The 15974-nt window shown below is 48.0% G+C and overlaps 1 protein-coding gene across 1 annotated transcript; it reads left to right on the forward strand.

Moving 5' to 3' along the window:
- The first annotated feature begins 240 nt into the window (after nucleotides 1-240).
- MTERF2 (mitochondrial transcription termination factor 2) lies at nucleotides 241-5286 on the forward strand. The gene is made up of 2 exons (XM_063930563.1): nucleotides 241-569; nucleotides 3709-5286. Exon 2 carries the CDS (start codon nucleotides 3749-3751, stop codon nucleotides 4931-4933), a length of 1185 nt encoding a protein of 394 aa, XP_063786633.1. The 5' UTR covers nucleotides 241-569; nucleotides 3709-3748; the 3' UTR covers nucleotides 4934-5286.
- The last annotated feature ends 10688 nt before the right edge of the window (nucleotides 5287-15974 follow it).

The following is a 15974-nucleotide window of genomic DNA, read 5'->3' on the forward strand; positions in this document are numbered from 1 at the left end:
ATCACAAACTTAATTGTCTATGTTTTATTCTACCCTGTTAATTGCAATTGCAGGTCTGTCTGGTCCTTATTAACTCAGCGATCAGGCTTTAAAATAATAAAAGTAAGCTCATGCTAATCACATGCTCCTTCACAGCCAATCACAACACAAGACCTATGAGGGCCCAGCAGCCATCTTTACGAAGGGAGAATGCCAGTGGGCAATCTATAAACAGCAGGATGATTAGCGAGCGTATTGTGCCAGCCCCAAAGCGCCTTCGCAGTGTTATTTTACCTTCTCATGCTGAGATTACACTTTCATGTGAGATATTTGGCATTTCTAAAACAGAGCAGTGCAGTCTGGGATTTTGTAGTCCTTTTATAGTTAATATACAGCTGAGCATCTCCCAGGTCTCCCAGATCGCAGGACAGCCCAGAATAAACCAATGGTTGCGCTGGGAGTGTCCCCTTGTCCTACAGTATGTCCTGCTGTGAGACAGACGAGGTGGAGAAGAAAGGAACAGCAGGAAGGACAGTGCAGTCACACACAGTGTTGTCATTTAAACGAAGGCAACACCATTCATGTATCAGGTCAGCATGTGACACGATTTTACATATGTAATGTGTTACTGTAAATCAATGTACAATGAGAAGCTTTTTCATATGCAGATTATAATGCATAAAGTAGTTCATTCAGATAGGGGGGTGGTGTGTAATAGGGGCTCGGCATAAGCCAGGTTACGCTCCCACCCTGTCTGTTCTTTTCCTGTTATACTTATAGTATCCCCATTGCCTCTTCTCTCCTGGTGGCCTGATGTCGCACAAACAGCTGCTCATACTGCCATGATAGAGGGCCTCATTCTGATTATGCAATGCCAATGTTCATGCGACTGAGTGATTATCGTGTGCGCTGTAATTACACTGAGCACTGCTACTCGCAGGGGTGATTTAATTGCAAAGTGATTGACAGGAAGTGACCATTGGCGGAGGTAACGGGGAGTGTCGGCAAAAATGCAGGCATTTTATGGCCATTTCGGGGGACATGTTTCTTCAGTTAACTGCAATCACACACACAGGAAACAAGGTGGCAGTGTTGCTGCTCCCGTGGCCAGTCTGCGTGACCATAGACTCACTCGGGTACTCAATGGGGATCATTCCGACCCGATCGCTCGCTGCAGTTTATCGCAGCGCAGTGATAGGGTCGGAACTGTGCATGCGCCGGCGCATGCCGAAGGCCGTCGTTCCCTAGCGATTGCCTCTGCCTGATTGACAGGCAGAGGCGGGAGGGGGCGGCACGGCAGCGTTTGGCCACCGTTTTGGGGGCGCGATCCGGCCAACGCAGGCGTGGTCGGACCGTGCGGGGGGCATGCCGCAGCGGCTGCGTGACGTCACACGCAGCCGCTGCGACCAGGAGCTGCGCTGCCCTGGAGTTACTCAACAAGTACAAAAGCATCGCCGCTGTGCGATGCTTTTGTACTTGTGCAGGGGAAGCCGGACAGACATGTGGGGCGGGCTAGCCCTGTGCTGGACGTCCCCCCGCATGTCTGGGAACATGATCGTAGCTGTGCTAAATTTAGCACAGCTACGATCAACTCGGAATGACCCCCATTGTTCCTCATTTCTGCGTTGATGCTTGCTATGTGTACACAGTTGCTGAGTACCTTGCGGTGGCTCTGGTGGGCGTCTCCATTCATTTCTGGGCGTCTGCTTCACCTGCGTTGTTTTGTATCTATGTATGTAGGCTAAAAAATTGCATCTGCATAGGCTTTTGCATCCAAATCAAAATAAAGCTCCTTGTTATATAGATACAGTATATGGGTTCAAACCACAAAATAATAGTTTCTTGGAATTCTATGACATACAATATTATGCTCACATTTCTGATATGTTGTCTTTTCCTTGCTTTGACTGTCTATGTGCAGGCTTACAAAGGCCAGTTTCGTAAAATTAATTAGAATTTTTTTTTTATTGTTGTTCTAGCGAGATGTAAGCTTGTTGTATTATTATTTATTACCAGTTATTTATATAGCGCACACATATTTCACAGCTCTTTTACAGATAATATTTGGCCATTCACATAAGTCCCTGCTCCAGTGAAGCTTACAGTCTATGTGGTTCATTCCGAGTTAATCGCTCGCTGCCGTTTTTCACAGCGCAGCAAATAGGTTACTACTGTGCATGCATATGCACCGCAATGTGCAGGCGCGTTGTACGGGTACAAAGCGAATCGTTGTTGGGCGATGGCTTTTACGAAGAATCCATTTGCACATCCGATCGCAAGGAGATTGACATGAAGAGGGCGTTTATGGGTGTCAACTGACCGTTTTCTGGGAGTGTTTGGAAAAATGCAGGCGTGTCCAAGCGTTTGCGGGTCGGGTGTCTGACGTCAATTCCGGGACCAAAAAGACTGAAGTGATCGCAAGGGCTGAGTAAGTCCAGAGCTACTCAGAAACTGCACCAAACTTTTTCGTCCCGCTCGGCTGCACACGCGTTCACACAAAGCGAACATACACTCCCCTGTGGGCGGCGACTATGCATTTGCAGGGCTGCTAAAAGTAGCTAGCGAGCAATCAACTCAGAATGACCCCCTATATTGCCTACCACATGTACGCGCAGATTCACGCTAGGGTTCATTTTGATGGGGGCCAATTAACCTACCAGTATATTTTTGGTTTGCGGGAGGAAACCCACGCAAGTACGGGGAGAACATACAAACACCACACCAAGCCATGGTGGCAATTGAACCGTGACCTCAGTGCTGTGAGGCAGTAATGATAAACATTACACCATCCGTACTGTCCATCTGTATTGATATAAATATTTTTTTTGTCATTTATTTTTATAATAAAAGCTTGCTGCACTGTTGCAGGTGTTTTGCTCTGCATCAAGGACATCACCAAACAGTATAATATTTGGAACACCTAAATTGCATGCAAGACCAAATGTGGCGGAATCCAGCATTTTTTTATGTAGACTGTGTAAGTGTTGCAATAAACATCTGCATCATTGCCTATGGGGGTAATTCCGAGTTGATCGCTCGCTAGCTAGTTTTAGGAGCCATGCAAACGCTATGCCACCACCCACTGGGGAGTGTATTTTAGCTTAGCAGAAGTGCGAACGCTTGTGCAGCCGAGCTCTACAAAAACAGTTTGTGCAGTTTCAGAGTAGCTCTAAACCTACTCAGCGCTTGCGATCACTTCAGCCTATTCGTGTCCTGATTTGACGTCATACACCCGCCCAGCCACACCTGCGTTTTTTTTTAGACACGGCTGCGTTTTTGCAAACACTCCCTGAAAACGGTCAGTTGACACCCAGAAATGCCCCCTACCTGTCAATCTTCTTGCGGCCATCAGTGCGACTGAAAACTTTGCTACAACCTGTGCACAACCACAACGGGCTTTGTACCCATACGACGCGTGTGCGCATTGTGGCCCATATGCATGCGCATACATGCCGCTTTTTCACCTGATCGCTGCGCTGCGAAAATCGGCTTCGAGCGATCAACTCTGAATGACCCCCTATATCCAAGCGATTCTAACATGTGCACATCTCGATTGTTTCACTTTGACCATCAAATGGATGTTACTGGGTGGAAGCTGGGCATACATTAAAGAACCGTGTTACCAGGCCAGAATAAAGAAGTCACCAGGCCTCAGTGGCGTATCAGTCTAAACTGGAAACTAGATGTGTTTACATTTTTTGTTTTTGTCTTTTTATTTTCATTGTGCAGGATGGAATATGACTGATATTTTAAACACTGAAAAGTAACTATGTCGAAAATCATCTTTGATACTGTCTTGAAGTGGCGTATGGGACCAGGAAGGAAGGTTTTCCCGTACAAGAACATTTTTCTATGCATCGGTCTAGCAGGTACCCGTAAATATACCTCTGTACATTCTGGTCCAGATACCCAACACAGTGGCGAAGAAAACAAAAGAACAGTGGACAATCTATATAAACTGTCTGTCAACATTAATAAGATTCGGCAGTTGAAAGGCTGGGTACTACATAAAGATGTGGCCTACGTCGAAGAGACTGCTAATATCTTGAAAGAAATGGGAGCGAGTGAACTTACAGTAGCCTGTATTCTGGAGTCTTGTCCAGAAGCTTTTCTACAGGAACCTTCAGAGATCAACACTCAAAAATCCATATGGAACTTAGTGTGTCCTAGGGATGGAGATATAGTAACAATAATCAAAAAGTTTCCAGATTCCTTCTTCGCTTATAAAAGTCCCAAAAATCAACAAGATAATATAAATTACTTTCAAGACCTGGGACTTCGCAACAAAATTGTTTGCAGACTTTTAACAAGTGCTCCACAAATCTTTTGTAGTCCAGTGGAAGACAATAAGAAAATGATCAATTCTCTGCAGGAAAGTTATCTTAGTTTGGGGGGTGCAGAAGAAAACTTCAAAACTTGGTTACTTAAGTTATTAAGTCAAGACCCATTTGTCCTCTCAAAGTCTCCTCAGGCCATGAAGGAGAACCTGAAGTTTTTGCAAAATTTAGGTTTTCATGATACAGAGGTACTGAAACTTCTGTCCAAACTTAAAGGTTTTATCTTTGATTTGACCCGTGGCACCATGGAAAAGGGTGTTTCGTTTACAAAGGCAACTTTCCAATGCAGCCAGGAAGAGCTGAGACACATGATAATAAAATGTCCCGCTCTTCTGTATTATCCCGTACCGGTGTTGGAAGAACGTTTGAAACATCTGCTCCGAGAAGGTGTTTCTATATTTCAAATCAAAGAGTGTCTGAATGTGCTAGAACTCACCCCGCAAATTATAGAGTTCCGGGTTAAAAAAATAAAACAGCTGGGCCATGAAATGAAGGACCAGAACTTAGATGTCATCAATGGAAATAAAAATTATTTTGAGGCTAATTATGTCAAGTTGCAAGTTAGGAAAGAACGACCGCTTTTTAATCCTGTCGCTCCTTTGCATGTGGATGAGTGACAGAGATATCTATTCACAAAATACAAAGGCAAAGCAGGGTGGGACTTACTGGTAGGCAGTTGCATATGATGCATTATTGAATTGGTTGCAACAAACATTCTAGAGCACTGCCTGCTGTGTGGCTTCACACGGTTGGTTACTACTTAGACAAAAGACATCATTAACTCAGCTCTTGAGTTTCGACCTTATGAGTCTGTATAGAGAATAACTTTTGACTAGGAGACTACAACTCTGTTAGACAAACTTCTGCATCGCTATAGTGTAATGCTAAAACGAGAAGCTCCACCTTTGTTAGAATATTCTTCTTTCTCTAACGTCCTAAGTGGATGCTGGGACTCCTTTAAGGACCATGGGGAATAGCGGCTCCGCAGGAGACTGGGCACAACTATAAAGAAAGCTTTAGGTCTAACTGGTGTGCACTGGCTCCTCCCACTATGACCCTCCTCCAGACTTCAGTTAGAATCTTGTGCCCGGCTGAGCTGAATGCACACTAGGGGCTCTCCTGAGCTCCTAGAAAGAAAGTATATTTAGGTTTTTTATTTTACAGTGAGATCTGCTGGCAACAGACTCACTGCAGCGAGGGACTAAGGGGAGAAGAAGCGAACCTACCTAACAGGTGGTAGTTTGGGCTTCTTAGGCTACTGGACACCATTAGCTCCAGAGGGATCGACCGCAGGACCCGACCTTGGTGTTCGTTCCCGGAGCCGCGCCGCCGTCCCCCTTACAGAGCCAGAAGCAACGAAGAGGGCCGGAAAATCGTCGGCAGAAGACTTCGGTCTTCACCAAGGTAGCGTACAGCACTGCAGCTGTGCGCCATTGCTCCTCATGTACACCTCACACTCCGGTCACTGATGGGTGCAGGGCGCTGGGGGGGGGGGCGCCCTGAGGGCAATATATGACACCTTGGCTGGCAAATCTACATCATATATAGTCCTAGAGGCTATATAGATGTAAAATTACCCCTGCCAGTATTCCAGAAAAAGCGGGAGAAAGTCAGCCGAAAAAGGGGCGGGGCCATCTCCCTCAGCACACTGGCGCCATTTTTCCCTCACAGCTCCGCTGGAAGGAAGCTCCCTGGCTCTCCCCTGCAGTCTGAACACTACAGAAGGGTAAAAAAGAGAGGGGGGGCACTAAATTTAGGCGCAGTATAGATATATATATATATATATGATATATAAAAAAGCAGCTATAAGGGAAAATACTCATTTATAGTGGGATCCCGGTGTTATATAGCGCTCTGGTGTGTGCTGTCATACTCTCTGTCTCCCCAAAGGGCTTTGTGGGGTCCTGTCCTCTGTCAGAGCATTCCCTGTGTGTTTGCGGTGTGTCGGTACAGCTGTGTCGACATGTTTGATGAGGAGGCTTATGTGGAGGCGGAGCAAATGCCTGTAAACGTGATGTCACCCCCTGCGGGGTCGACACCTGAGTGGATGGTGCTGTGGAAGGAATTACGCGACAGTGTCGACTCCTTGCATAAAAGGTTTGACGACATACCTAATGTGGGACAGCCGGCTTCTCAGCCTGTGCCTGCCCAGGCGTCTCAAAAGTCATCAGGGGCTCTAAAACGCCCGCTACCTCAGATGACAGACACAGATGTCGACACGGATACTGACTCCAGTGTCGACGACGATGAGACTAATGTAACTTCCAGTAGGGCCACACGTTACATGATTGAGGCAATGAAAAATGTGTTGCACATTTCTGATGTTACCCCCGGTACCACAAAAAAGGGTATTATGTTTGGAGAGAAAAAACTACCAGTAGCTTTTCCTCCATCTGAAGAGTTAAATGAAGTGTGTGAAGAAGCGTGGGCTTCCCCTGATAAAAAGCTGGTAATTTCTAAGAGGTTACTAATGGCGTACCCTTTCCCGCCAGAGGATAGGTCACGCTGGGAAACATCCCCTAGGGTGGATAAAGCGCTCACACGCTTGTCAAAGAAGGTGGCACTACCGTCTCCGGATACGGCCGCCCTGAAGGAATTTGCTGATAGAAAGCAGGAGGCTATCCTGAAATCTATATACACACACACAGGTGTTATACTGAGACCGGCTATTGCTTCAGCCTGGATGTGCAGTGCTGCTGCTGCGTGGTCAGATTCCCTGTCAGAAAATATAGATACCCTAGACAGGGACACTATATTGCTAAACGTAGAGCTTATAAAAGACGCACTTTTATACATGAGGGATGCACAGAGGGATATTTGCCGGCTGGCATCCAAAATTAGTGCAATGTCCATTTCTGCCAGGAGAGGGTTATGGACTCGGCAGTGGACAGGAGATGCAGATTCCAAACGACACATGGAAGTTCTGCCTTATAAGGGTGAGGAGTTGTTCGGGGATGGTCTCTCGGACCTCGTTTCCACAGCAACAGCTGGGAAGTCTACATTTTTACCCCATGTTCCCTCACAACCAAAGAAAGCACCGTATTATCAGGTACAGTCCTTTCGGCCCAATAGGGGCAAGCGGGTTAAAGGCGCGTCCTTTCTGCCCAGAGGCAGAGGTAGGGGAAAGAAGCTGCAGCATACAGCCAGTTCCCAGGAGCAAAAGTCCTCCCCCGCTTCCTCTAAGTCCACAGCATGACGCTGGGGCTTCACAGGCAGAGCCAGGTACGGTGGGGGCCCGTCTCAAATATTTCAGCAATCAGTGGGCTCGCTCACGGGTGGATCCCTGGATCCTTCAAGTAGTATCTCAGGGGTACAAGCTGGAATTCGAGACGTCTCCCCCCCCGCCGTTTCCTCAAATCTGCCTTGCCAACCACTCCCTCAGGCAGGGAGGCAGTGTTACAGGCAATTCACAAGCTGTATTCACAACACGTGATAGTAAAGGTGCCCCTACTTCAACAAGGAAGGGGTTACTATTCCACAATGTTTGTGGTACCGAAACCGGACGGTTCGGTGAGACCCATTTTAAATTTGAAATCCTTGAACACATATATAAAAAAATTCAAGTTCAAGATGGAATCGCTCAGGGCGGTTATTGCAAGCCTGGACGAGGGGGATTACATGGTATCAATGGACATCAAGGATGCTTACCTGCATGTCCCCATTTACCATCCTCACCAGGAGTACCTCAGATTTGTGGTACAGGATTGTCATTACCAATTCCAGACGTTGCCATTCGGTCTATCCACGGCTCCGAGGGTCTTTACCAAGGTAATGGCCGAAATGATGATACTCCTTCGAAAGAAGGGAGTTTTAATTATCCCGTACTTGGACGATCTCCTGATAAAGGCGAGGTCCAGAGAGCAGTTGTTGGTCGGGGTAGCACTATCTCGGGAAGTGCTACAACAGCACGGCTGGATTCTAAACATTCCAAAGTCACAGCTGGTCCCTACGACACGTCTACTGTTCCTGGGGATGGTTCTGGACACAGAACAGAGAAAAGGGTTTCTCCCGGAGGAGAAGGCCAAGGAGCTGTCATCTCTAGTCAGAGGCCTCCTAAAACCAAAACAGGTGTCGGTGCATCACTGCACGCGGATCCTGGGAAAAATGGTAGCTTCCTACGAAGCGATTCCATTCGGCAGGTTTCATGCAAGAACCTTTCAGTGGGACCTGTTGGACAAGTGGTCCGGATCGCATCTTCAGATGCATCGTCTGATAACCCTGTCTCCAAGGACCAGGGTGTCTCTGCTGTGGTGGCTGCAGAGTGCTCATCTTCAAGAGGGCCGCAGATTCGGCATACAGGACTGGGTCCTGGTGACCACGGATGCCAGCCTTCGCCTTCGAGGCTGGGGGGCAGTCACACAGGGAAGAAACTTCCAAGGACTATGGTCAAGTCAGGAGACTTCCCTGCACATAAATATTCTGGAACTAAGGGCCATTTACAATGCCCTAAGTCAGGCAAAACCCCTGCTTCAAAACCAGCCGGTACTGATCCAGTCAGACAACATCACGGCGGTCACCCATGTAAACCGACAGGGCGGCACGAGATGCAGGACGGCGATGGCAGAAGCCACAAGGATTCTCCGATGGGCGGAAAATCACGTGTTAGCACTGTCAGCAGTGTTCATTCCGGGAGTGGACAACTGGGAAGCAGACTTCCTCAGCAGGCACGACCTCCACCCGGGAGAGTGGGGACTTCATCCAGAAGTCTTCCAAATGATTGTAAACCGTTGGGAAAGGCCACAGATGGACATGATGGCGTCCCGCCTAAACAAAAAGCTAGAAAAGTATTGCGCCAGGTCAAGAGACCCGCAGGCGATAGCTGTGGACGCTCTAGTGACACCGTGGGTGTACAGGTCGGTTTATGTGTTCCCTCCTCTTCCTCTCATACCAAAGGTACTGAGGATAATACGGAGAAGAGGAGTAAGAACTATACTCATTGTTCCGGATTGGCCAAGAAGGGCTTGGTACCCGGAACTTCAAGAAATGATCTCAGAGGACCCATGGCCTCTACCGCTCAGACAGGACCTGCTGCTGCAGGGGCCCTGTCTGTTCCAAGACTTACCGCGGCTGCGTTTGACGGCATGGCGGTTGAACACCGGATCCTGAAGGAAAAGGGCATTCCGGAGGAAGTCATTCCTACGCTGATTAAGGCTAGGAAAGAAGTAACCGCAAACCATTATCACCGCATATGGCGAAAATATGTTGCGTGGTGTGAGGCTAGGAAGGCCCCAACGGAGGAATTTCAGCTGGGCCGTTTCCTGCACTTCCTACAGTCAGGGGTGACTATGGGCCTTAAATTGGGTTCCATTAAGGTCCAGATTTTGGCTCTATCGATTTTCTTCCAGAGAGAACTGGCTTCACTACCTGAAGTTCAGACTTTTGTTAAGGGAGTGCTGCATATTCAGCCCCCTTTTGTGCCTCCAGTGGCACCTTGGGATCTCAACGTGGTGTTGGATTTCCTAAAGTCACATTGGTTTGAGCCACTTAAAACCGTGGATTTGAAATATCTCACGTGGAAAGTGGTCATGTTGTTGGCCTTGGCTTCGGCCAGGCGTGTATCAGAATTGGCGGCTTTGTCATGTAAAAGCCCTTATCTGATTTTCCATATGGATAGGGCAGAATTGAGGACTCGTCCCCAGTTTCTCCCTAAAGTGGTATCAGCGTTTCATCTGAACCAACCTATCGTGGTGCCTGCGGCTACAAAAGACTTGGAGGCTTCCAAGTTGTTGGACGTAGTCAGGGCCCTGAAAATATATGTTTCCAGGACAGCTGGAGTCAGAAAGACAGACTCGCTATTTATCCTGTATGCGCCCAACAAGTTGGGTGCACCTGCTTCAAAGCAGACTATTGCTCGCTGGATCTGTAGTACGATTCAGCTTGCACATTCTGCGGCTGGACTGCCGCATCCTAAATCAGTGAAAGCCCATTCCACGAGGAAGGTGGGCTCTTCTTGGGCGGCTGCCCGAGGGGTCTCGGCTATACAACTTTGCCGAGCAGCTACTTGGTCGGGGTCAAACACATTTGCAAAATTCTACAAGTTTGACACCCTGGCTGAGGAGGACCTAGAGTTTGCCCATTCGGTGCTGCAGAGTCATCCGCACTCTCCCGCCCGTTTGGGAGCTTTGGTATAATCCCCATGGTCCTTACGGAGTCCCAGCATCCACTTAGGACGTTAGAGAAAATAAGAATTTACTCACCGGTAACTCTATTTCTCGTAGTCCGTAGTGGATGCTGGGCGCCCATCCCAAGTGCGGATTGTCTGCAATACTTGTATATAGTTATTGCCTAACTAAAGAGTTATTGTTGAGCCATCTGTTGAGAGGCTCAGTTGTTATCATACTGTTAACTGGGTATTGTATCACGAGTTATACGGTGTGATTGGTGTGGCTGGTATGAGTCTTACCCAGGATTCAAAATCCTTCCTTCTTGTGTCAGCTCTACCGGGCACAGTATCCTAACTGAAGTCTGGAGGAGGGTCATAGTGGGAGGAGCCAGTGCACACCAGTTAGTCCTAAAGCTTTCTTTATAGTTGTGCCCAGTCTCCTGCGGAGCCGCTATTCCCCATGGTCCTTACGGAGTCCCAGCATCCACTACGGACTACGAGAAATAGAATTACCGGTGAGTAAATTCTTATTTTTAACATTCAGTTTTCAAAGAGTATAAAAACAAGACACTTGGGATTGTTGACTGAGTTTGTAGTCCAGCATATGCTTCCGTACTGTATGTATATGTCATGTAAAGAGAAAAGTGAAAATACAATAAAATAAATCCCTCAGCATAATTTGTGTGCAAAGTAATAAAACAAAGTTTACACATATGACAACATTGTAGTTGAGGTATTTTTAGAAGTTTTCAGCTGCCATTTAGCCATTGGCAGGGGCTGGGGAGTAACTGTTTTCTAGGCTTGTGGTGGAATAACAGTGGTGGAATTTGTATAGTTGGAATCTGTATAAGATTAGTACAATAAGGCCCAAATGTATTAAGCATTAGGAAGAGATAAAGTTGAGCCGCATAAGGAGTGATAAAGTACCAGCCAACCAGCTCCTAACTGTCATTTTTCAAACACAGCTTGTGACATGGCAGTTAGGAAGCTAATTGGTGCTTTACCACTCCTTATGCGTCCCAGATTTATCTCTTGTTAAAGCTTAATACATTTGGGCCATATACCCTGTAGTGAGGAATCAGTTTTAAGTTTCCCACGTTTGCTGCAGTTTTAACTAGGGGTGGGTCAAAGGTAAGATTTTGTTACCAGAGTGACCTTCCTTTTCTGTTTCTAAAGAAGCTGTGCCAGTTTCGAATATTAGGTTGGGCGGCGGAGGGAGGAGGAAGGTGGTCATGCCAATGCCAGATCTTTGGGGAACGGGAGCCAATTGACTTCCAGAAGGCACTTGGGGTTATATGTTAAAGTATATTATGTCCTGCATTGTACCAGGCCTCTCTGTGGAGGTGGTGACTCTTCAAGATCCCATCTCTGTAGTCAAGGTGCCACACAGCAGTTCATCAGTGAGGCAGATCCTACAGATCACCGATGATGAGGAGGATTCCACCACGGTGTCTAAGAAACCTGATAAGTTTAAACATCAGAGGGAAACTAAAATCTTATTACCACATTCTGACTAATTAGTAGATATACGCAAAGAAGAAATTCTCCCTGTCTAAAAGGATGGTAGCTCGCTATCCTCTCCATTCAGAGTTATGTAACAAGTAGGAAAATTCACTGCCGGTGGATTCCCATGTCACCCGTCTCGTGGTGTCATCTACTCTGCCTGTCACCACTGTCACCTCACTGAAGGAAATGACAGATAAGCGTGTGGAGGGATGCCTGAAGTCTATTTACTCCCTTACAGGTGCTGTACATGTACCCACTATAGCAGCCTCCTGGGCTGCAAAAGGAATTAAAGCATGGGTTCAGGCATTAGAGGAAGAGCTGCCTCAGGATATCTCTGGCACTGCCAGACAATATCTGTCTCATATTACCACCGCCGCCTATTACATTCAGGAGGCGTCCTCTGAGGCAGGTGTGTTGGAGGCCAAAGCATCGAATACGTCCATCCTGCCTCGCCGTATTCTGTGGTTGATGTTGTGGAAGGTGGACCTGGACTCCAAAAAGACCTTGGAGGTACTCCCTTTTAAGGGGGACATTCTGTTTGGGGAAGATCTCAATAAAATTGTGACTTAGTGGCTGTTGAGACTGCTTTTCTCCCAGATACTAATCCTTCTGCACAGAAGGCAAAAGATACCACTTTTCGCTCCTTTCGACCTCAAGGGAAAGCAAAACGTCAGGCATGCCCAAGGCAATCTCGTGCTCCCAAAACCAATAAGCCCAAGGCAAAACAATCCTGGGCACAAGGGTCAGCCTGCTTCTAAACACGACAAGCCTACCGCATGATGGGGCGGGCCTCCCCCTGGGGGACCCCAGGGTGGGAGGCCGACTTCTGCGACGATTCACCCAGGTCTGGTTGAAGACCACTTCAGACACATGGGTGCGAGAAGTTGTCTCTCACGGATATGCAGTCTCTTTCAAGAGACGTCCCCCTCGCCAGTTCTGCACAATGGTTATCCCTTCGGATCCATTGAAGGTGCAAGCTCTACAACTGGTTGTGCGTTCTCTCCTGGATACAAGAGTGGTGGTGCCGGTATCTCCTGTCCCAGAGAGGCAGAGGATACTACTTGACCCTTTTTCTAGTCCCGAAATGGAATGGTTCTTTCCGGCCTATACTCAACTTCAAATCACTGAACAAGTTTGTGAGAGTTTCCAAATTCAGTATGGAAACACTGCGCTCAATTGTACTGGCCATGGAACCCGGAGACTATTTGGTATCCCTGGATATACAAGATGCTTACCTGCATATACCTATTTCCATATTGCATCAGCAATATCTGCAGTTTGCTTTGCGGTTTGGACTGGCCATGGCCCCTCGTATCTTCACCAAGGTTATGGTCGTGATGACGGCTCATCTCCTTCGCCAGGGAGTCAGGATCCTGCCGTATCTGAACGACTTGCTGATTCTGGCAAACTCCCTTTATGTCCTCCTCAGTCATCTACAACTGACGGTAAACTTCCTACAAGCCCACGGGTGGTTCATCAATTGGAAGAAGTCCTCGCTGGTCCCTGCTCGGAGCATGGTGCACCTGGGGGCACTGCTGGACACATACAGTCAACGGCTGTTTCTGTCTCCAGAGAAGGTCCTGAAACTTCAGGACAGGATCAGATACTTCCTCTCTCTCCCGAGAGTGTTGATACAGTCGGCGATGCAAGTACTAGGCCTCATGATGTCGGCGTTCCACATGGTAGAGTACGCTCCATTTCATTCCCGCCCTCAGCAGAGGTTAATCCTTTCCAAGTGGGATGGCCTACCTCATCAGAACAGGTCTCACATGATTTACTCCTTTACTCCAGAGGTTCGTCTGTCGCTGACCTGGAGGCTACAGGACCAGCAGTTGAGCAGCGGCCGTCCCTTCTGGATCCCCAACTGGGTCCTACTGACTACAGACGCCAGGCTGAGGGGTTGGGGCGTGGTGTTGGAGCAACACTCTTTCCAGGGCCGATGGACCATGGGAGAATCACTCCTCCAGACAAACATTCTGGAATTGCGGGCAGTGTTCAATGCTTTGTCTCTCGCCCTGCCTCTGATACAGAACAGGCCTGTTCAAGTACAGTCAGACAACGCCACCACGGTGGCATACATAAACTATCAAGGAGGCACTCAAAGCCGCATGGCAATGTTGAAAGTATCAAAAATCCTTCATTGGGCAGAATGCAATCTGCCAGCAATATTGGCAGTGTTCATTCCAGGAGTCCTCAACTGGAAAGCGGATTTCCTTATTCGTCAGGGCGTGCATGCCGGAGAGTAGAGTCTTCATCAGGAAGTCTTTCAACTCCTAGTGGACACGTGGGGCCTACCAGATGTAGACCTGATGGTGTCTCGACACAATTACAAAGTTCCGGTATTCGGATCAAGAACCAGGGATCCTCAAGCAGTGTTCATGGATGCACTGACAATTCCATGGAACTTTCGGCTGCCTTACGTGTTCCCTCCAGTTTCACTCCTGCCCAGGGTACTTCGAAAGTTCAAACAAGAAGGAGGAATACTACTTCTAGTCGCTCCAGCGTGGCCCAGAAGGCATTGGTTCTCAGACCTGCAGGGTCTATTGATAGAGCATCCTCTTCTGCTTCCTCAACGCCCAGACCTCCTCGTTCAGGGCCCTTGTCTCTACCCGGACCTGGCCAGGCTGTCTTTGACAGCGTGGCTCTTGAAGCATCACTCCTGAGGGCCAAAGGATTCTCCGAGGCGGTTATCCAAACTATGCTGAAGGCCCTCAACCCGGCATCTGCACGGATTTATTATGGGGTCTGGAATTCTTACTTCACCTGGTGTGCTGCTAAGAATTACGATGCATACAAATTCAGAACTGCCAGACTTCTAGCTTTTCTGCAACAAGGCCTGGACTTAAGCCTTTGTCTGGCCTCCCTCAAGGTTCTTATATCTGCCTTGTCAGTGTGGTTTCAGAGAAACACTGCGTCTATTCCTGACGTTCATACATTCACTCAGGGTGTTTTACGGATTCAGCCTCCCTATGTCCCTCCTGTGGCTCCATGGGATCGGTCTGTTGTCCTGAATGCCCTGCAAGAGTCTTTATTTGAACCTCTTGAGTCAGTGGACCTTAAATGGCTCACGGTCAAGGTCCTGTTCCTACTGGCTATTGCCTCTGCTAGGAGGGTGTCAGACCTAGGCGCTTTGTCCTGTCGTCCACCCTTCCTGATATTTCTTCAAACACGCCCTGGTGTTTGCCTAAGGTGTTGTCATCTTTTCACCTTAAGCAAGAGATTGTAGTTCCGGTCTTCATCTCGTCTGGTTTGTCCTCCAAAGAGCGGTCTTTGGATGTGGTACGGACTCTCCGTATATATGTGGAGAGGACTGCCTCTATTTGTACTTTTTGGTTTTCACAAACGTGGCTGGCCTGCAAATAAGCAAACTTTGGCCAGGTGGATTAGAATGGTGGTTGCACAAGCCTATGCACAGGCTAGATTTCCAGCTCCTGTTGCTATCAAAGCCCATTCTACTCGGTCTGTTGGACCTTCTCGGGCGGCCTGCCGAGGCACATCCGCTGAACAATTGTGCAAGACGGTTACATGGTCCTCCGTGAACATGTTCATTAGGTTCTATGCCTTCGATATTTCCGCCTTCAAGGATGCTTCCTTTGGACGCCGGGTTCTCATACCCGCTACGGCTCAACCCTCCCATGAGGAACTGCTTTAGGACATTCCCGATATTTCCCTGTGGAAACCAATGTACCCCGCTGCAGAAAAGGAGATTTATAGTAGACTTACCATGGTTAAATCTCTTTATGCGAGGTACATTGATTCCACAGGGCGCCCACCCTGACGCACCTTGCTTCTATGGGTTTGTATGGCATTAGCTGCTAGTCCCTTCTCCTGTCGTGAGAATGCGGTTCTATGCGACTAACATCTACCTTCTCTTTTACCTGCTCCTGCATTGGACTGACTAACGAAACTGAGCTCACAGTGCCTGGAGGCGGGGTTATAGAGGAGGCCCCTAGTGCATCCTTGGACAGTCTAAAGCTTTAGCCTGTTGGTGCCTGGATCAAGATCCATCTCTACACCCCGATGTTTCCCTGTGGAACCAATGTACCTCG

This window comes from Pseudophryne corroboree, chromosome 6 (genome assembly GCF_028390025.1).
Source record: "Pseudophryne corroboree isolate aPseCor3 chromosome 6, aPseCor3.hap2, whole genome shotgun sequence".
NCBI classification, from domain to species: domain Eukaryota; kingdom Metazoa; phylum Chordata; class Amphibia; order Anura; family Myobatrachidae; genus Pseudophryne; species Pseudophryne corroboree.

What these genes read in the sequence shown, in the direction of transcription:
- MTERF2 (XM_063930563.1), top strand. Translation starts at nt 3,749, where the DNA reads ATGTCGAAAATCATCTTTGATACTGTCTTGAAGTGGCGTATGGGACCA.